The 4,818-nt window shown below is 40.7% G+C and overlaps 1 protein-coding gene across 1 annotated transcript; it reads right to left on the bottom strand.

Annotated features, from left to right (window-relative positions):
• Nucleotides 1-520: 520 nt before the first annotated feature.
• LOC311016434 (grainyhead-like protein 1 homolog) lies at nt 521-4,063 on the bottom strand. Its single transcript, XM_084014106.1, has 5 exons — nt 3,847-4,063; nt 2,478-2,506; nt 2,168-2,253; nt 930-1,015; nt 521-656 (listed from the first exon to the last, which is right to left on the bottom strand). Exons 1-5 carry the CDS (start codon nt 3,916-3,918, stop codon nt 591-593), a joined length of 339 nt encoding a protein of 112 aa, XP_083870232.1. The 5' UTR covers nt 3,919-4,063; the 3' UTR covers nt 521-590.
• Nucleotides 4,064-4,818: the final 755 nt, after the last annotated feature.

The raw sequence follows: 4,818 nt of genomic DNA on the forward strand, positions 1-4,818 counted from the left end.
TAGCAGTGACAACTGACACCTCACTCCCTACAACAGAGACCATCAACAACGTCATCACTGCTCTGGTCAAGAAGCTTGTCAAAAAACCAGATCAGAAAACCAGAAGGTCCGTGCTAGAGACAGACATCAACGCCATGGTCCAACGGCTATCAGACACGATGCAGAATGAAATCAACAACTTTGGATATCCTGTCGAAGAAATGGAACACTGCATGAAAAAAATCAACAAGGCCATGATCAAATAACTTGAAAAGGAATTTGGCTCTGAAAAAAAGTTGTTGGGGGTTGTAATCGCATCAGACAAAACTTTTGATGATGCTGTAGTGAAGAATATGAAAGTCCATCTGAATGGCCTCCTTAGTCCAACCCAAAAGAAGCCCGCAGTTGCCAGGTTCTTTATTACAATTGGACGAGCCATGGCCTGCTTGAGACTCTGGTGCATCTCAGTTGACTAAATGTTTCCTCCGACAGCGGGAAGGAATCCGCTACAACATAGACCATCAACAATGTAAAGGAGTGTTGTGTTTGATCTCTTTTAGGGTTTGCTCGACACTGTCATATGTGCATACATGTGGTGCACTCAATCATACTCACCCTTTCTTGCACTTGTACACTTTTCCAACCTTATCCAGAGGTAATTCATACTTCTCTGAAATCTGGTTAAAAAAAACAAAACACAAAAGCTCATATGGAACAACTGTCTAATCCTTTACAGACGCCCGGTCGAACTGTAATAGCTCATCAATTCCACTTTTTGTTCCCCAGAATTACTGTGCACGACCCTGATGTAGATTCAGACCTGCCTCTGTTTATACATTATTCCTGGGTCAGTGTCCTGTCAGAGCTTATTTGACCTGACATCGTCGACACACAGAATTCTGGGCCTTTTACGAAACTGAAACATAAAGTGAGAAAACCAGCCAACTTACAGCTTCCACCAGGCCTTTCAGTGTGGGATTCTTCAGCATGAGGGCATCAAACACCTCCTCCGTCTTTTTGCGCACGTACAGCAGGACTGTGTGGTGAAAAGACAAAGAAAAAGCACACGTTCATGGGTTGGAAACGAAAACAATCCCCAAATCTGGCCTCAGACAAAAGTCACTGGCAGGCGTGAGGCACGTTTTTTGCGTCGGTCGGAACAGCTCGCCTGCTAGCGTGATTCATTCGTGTGGGTTTGAGGATATGTGGCTTTACTGCATCTTCGGAAAAACAGCCAAATTCAAGTAGATGCCCACACACGTTTAACCCATTAGTACATTTGAAGATGCACCAAATACTGCCAGACTCTATAGGCCCTCATTCAGACACAATAGAAGTGGCACTTGGCACAGACAAAGCACCATAAGATAGAAAAACCATAAGAGACTGTAATATCTGTGGCCTTTAAATATGACTATAAGACTATGTGCACAGGAGATTTGTCACACTATGGTAAGTGAATGGCGTTTATCAATGCTACAGTATACAGTATATAGGCCACAGTTCATTGTGGTCTGGAGCTGCTCCGGTGCTGTTCAGCACATTGCCAGTTTTCTCTTTCAGTCAAACGTCAACATCATTCCTTCCAAACCAATCCCACGACCGCCAATTTTCTAAACACAACAGCTGCCATGGAAAGAAACGTCACTTCATCTTTAACTTAGTTAGGAATGGAGTTTGATTTAAACTTGGTGACAAATTGGCCATGAGTTTCGCCGGGTCAAGCTTTATCTTAGATCTAAAACACCAACTTCAGACGTCATGTCTACTTTTGACCTCTCCTCACACGCTAATGGTTGTATATTTGTGACATGAGTTGTGAACAGACCAAAGAGCACTTAATGATCATTTTAGCTTCTGAGATTTTTTTTAAAGGTTTTAAAATGACCAAGGCAAAGTCCATGATAAACTCTTCTACAGCAAATGTTTTTATTTGCTTTTTATAAGTATTTATTTGCACATTTCTGTGTTGGGAAGAAAGATTGTTGCATGCATATGAATGGGATGTAGGGTAAAGGGCACACACTTGTCTGCTTGTGTTTGTGCACGTAGTTATCAGTGGTATTTTGTTGGGTCAGTGGAGGCCTGGGACACGTGTGTGTGTTTTGAGAGACCTGAAATAATCACATGACTGAGAGAGAGAGAGAGAGAGAGAGTGAGTGTCTCCAGGGACACATTCAAGTTATACCTTTCTTTGGTTCTTCCCCTCTCGCCATCTTGTTTGGGGGCGAAGCAAACTCATCATCACTGAAGGGTAATCTCTTCATACCCGAGCTGCAGTGGACACACAAATGCACAAATCACTGCTTAAATGCACTTAACAGCCAGCTAGCAGGCTATAAAAAACTCACGTGTATGCACAAAAAGCCCTGGGGCATTTCCTAGAAGCAACATGTAACTCTATATTCCTTTAAATGGGAAGGAGTCAAAGGTTGTCTTGGTTCAAAACTGCTCGAAAAGCAAGTGCAAGTGTGAAATCAGGGCCTCAGCGAACTCACCTGTCCTCTCCGTCTTCTGTCGAGAAAGGCTGCAGATGAAACAGAAACAGAGAAATTAACTCAACTATAGTATCAGAGGTGACTTTATATTACTAAAAGTATCTTAGATACTATCATACGAATAGATTTCAGAGAATTGGGTGCTCAATATTCATGGCAAAACCCGACATTAAGAAGTAACTGCTGCAGTAACTCCTATATCATGAATAGCTGAACCTGCTAGTTTTATTTCTAAAGCACCTTTCAAATACAGTGGCAATTCAAAGTTTACCTAAGGTGAAGAAATACATTTAAAAACACAATAAAAAGCTGAATACTGTAGAATCAATTAAAATAGGTTAAAATGAGATTTTAATAACTCTAAAATCTACAATTAGGTCAAATACATAAAGAAGAAATACAGTTATGGTGCAGTTACATTGCAGTAATGTTTTTGTAAACTGAAAATTTCGATGCATGAAATCTTTAACCACTTAATCTTTTAAAATAATGCAAAGGATGAATCACACATACGTGGTCTTTTTTTAATTCTCAGAAAGCTGCTGTTTTTTGGGAGCCTGTTTGCTTTGCTACTGTATTGATTGCAGGCGTCGCTCCGAATAGAATTCTATTCTGAGAGGGAACGCAGTAAACCCAGAGTTTATCAGAAACTGATAGCTGTTCAGTCAGGTTCAATGTCATCGGCAACGCCAAAAATAATCTTCTGTCCCTCTCTCAGCCTCGCTGGCAGCAAGGTAAACTTAATTAATCTGGCATACAATGTGACCAGCAGGGGGCACTCAAAGGTAACAAGCAGTGAAATGTATTTTTCCTGCAGTTATTTTCACTACAAATAAAGCAGTTCATCCTGCAAGTCAAAGAAAACATCCCAAAACCAAAGTGTACATGCACACACATCTTTGGAAGTGTCATGTGAAGTGTTCAACCTGACTGCAAGAAGCAAAGCTCAGAGTCCAGTCACAGAGGAAGATAACTTGGCCGGTACAAGTCACATATCTGGAATCTACACATCTCCTTCTCTAAATCCACCTCTTTATTTTCCTCCGAGCACGCAAACACATTAAGCTGGCAGCAAAGGTCGTATCTTCTGAAACACCCGGTATGTTTTGAGCCACCGGTAAATGATTCATCCAGCAGTAAATTAGAGTCATCAGTACATAGGACTCCTATCAGAGCGTGAAACCAATACTCACTGTTCCTGCCAACTAGCGAGCAAGCATGTCACCTCGACCCAGCTGGCTGATGAGCACTTTGTGGGTCATCCAAGAATGTTACACAAGTGTAGTAAACCAAGACGCTCATGGTCAGAAATAACAAGCAAGACGTGTTGGTCCACGCGAGAGTTTTGCTTCTGTGGCCGGGCACTCACGTGGCGCTGGAAGGTTGAGAAGTGGATGTCAGGGATGAAAAGGACAGGCTGGGTCTCGTGGTCGTTCATCATCTTGAAGATGGTGACGTTGTTGCGTTAAATCTTAAAATCTACATTTATATATTGTTATGGCCGCTTGGGAGCAATGGCTTTAAAAATGATAGGCAAGATCAACCAAAGAGTAAAATTCCTAGCCAGGAAAGCTACTTTGTTAGACAGCCCTGCCCTTCAGATGCTTGGTGGAACTCTGGTCCAGAGTCATTTTTTGACTATGCTGCCATCTCTTGGTACACAGGGCTCTCACAACTTCTGTAGAACAAACTACAGACTGCACAAAACAAACTAATCAGAGTCATTCTTAAGGTGCATCCACGCTCACACCTGGATTCTCAGCATTTTAAAAAAGTAAACTGGTTGACAGTTGAAAAGTGGGCGGTCTATATGAAGATGCTACTTACTTTTAAAGTAATTTTAAATAATTTTTTGATGGTGGGTGAGTCCCACAAATATTCCACTCGAGGTAGCTTCCCGGACATCGTACGCTGCCGTTTTAAAACCAATATGGGTAAAAACAGTTCAGTGCAGCAGTTCAGTGGAACAAACTAACTAAGGAGGTTAAAACATGCACTTCTCTGATTGTTTTTAAAGGAGCTTTAAGAAGCTGGCTACATAATGACACCTAATTAGTTTTTAGTTTCTATATAACTAGCTGAATAGCTTTATTTATTGTGTTATCTTTTATTCTAATGTTTATGTTATAAAACATATGCACTTGCTTTAAATTTAAAAAATAATTACATGTTTATACAGCTTTATATTTTATATTTTTATGCATTTGCCTCCCTGTTAATGTGTTGTTTTTATGTTTTTATTGATGTTTGTTGTTTGTTGTTTTGTTTTGTTTTTTATGTTGGTGAGGACCACAATGGAAATAGGCCTGAGAGCTTTATTGTGTTTTTATCCTCGGTGATG

The sequence above is a fragment of the Eutrigla gurnardus genome (genome assembly GCF_963514095.1).
Source record: "Eutrigla gurnardus genome assembly, chromosome: 7".
Lineage (NCBI taxonomy): Eukaryota > Metazoa > Chordata > Actinopteri > Perciformes > Triglidae > Eutrigla > Eutrigla gurnardus.

Coding starts and splice junctions, on each gene's coding strand:
- LOC311016434 (XM_084014106.1), bottom strand. CDS start 3,918: ATGATGAACGACCACGAGACCCAGCCTGTCCTTTTCATCCCTGACATC. Junction 2,254..2,477: donor ACAGAAGACGGAGAGGACAG/GTGAGTTCGCTG, acceptor TGTCCACTGCAG/CTCGGGTATGAAGAGATTAC. Junction 657..929: donor TGAAAGGCCTGGTGGAAGCT/GTAAGTTGGCTG, acceptor TTTTTTAACCAG/ATTTCAGAGAAGTATGAATT.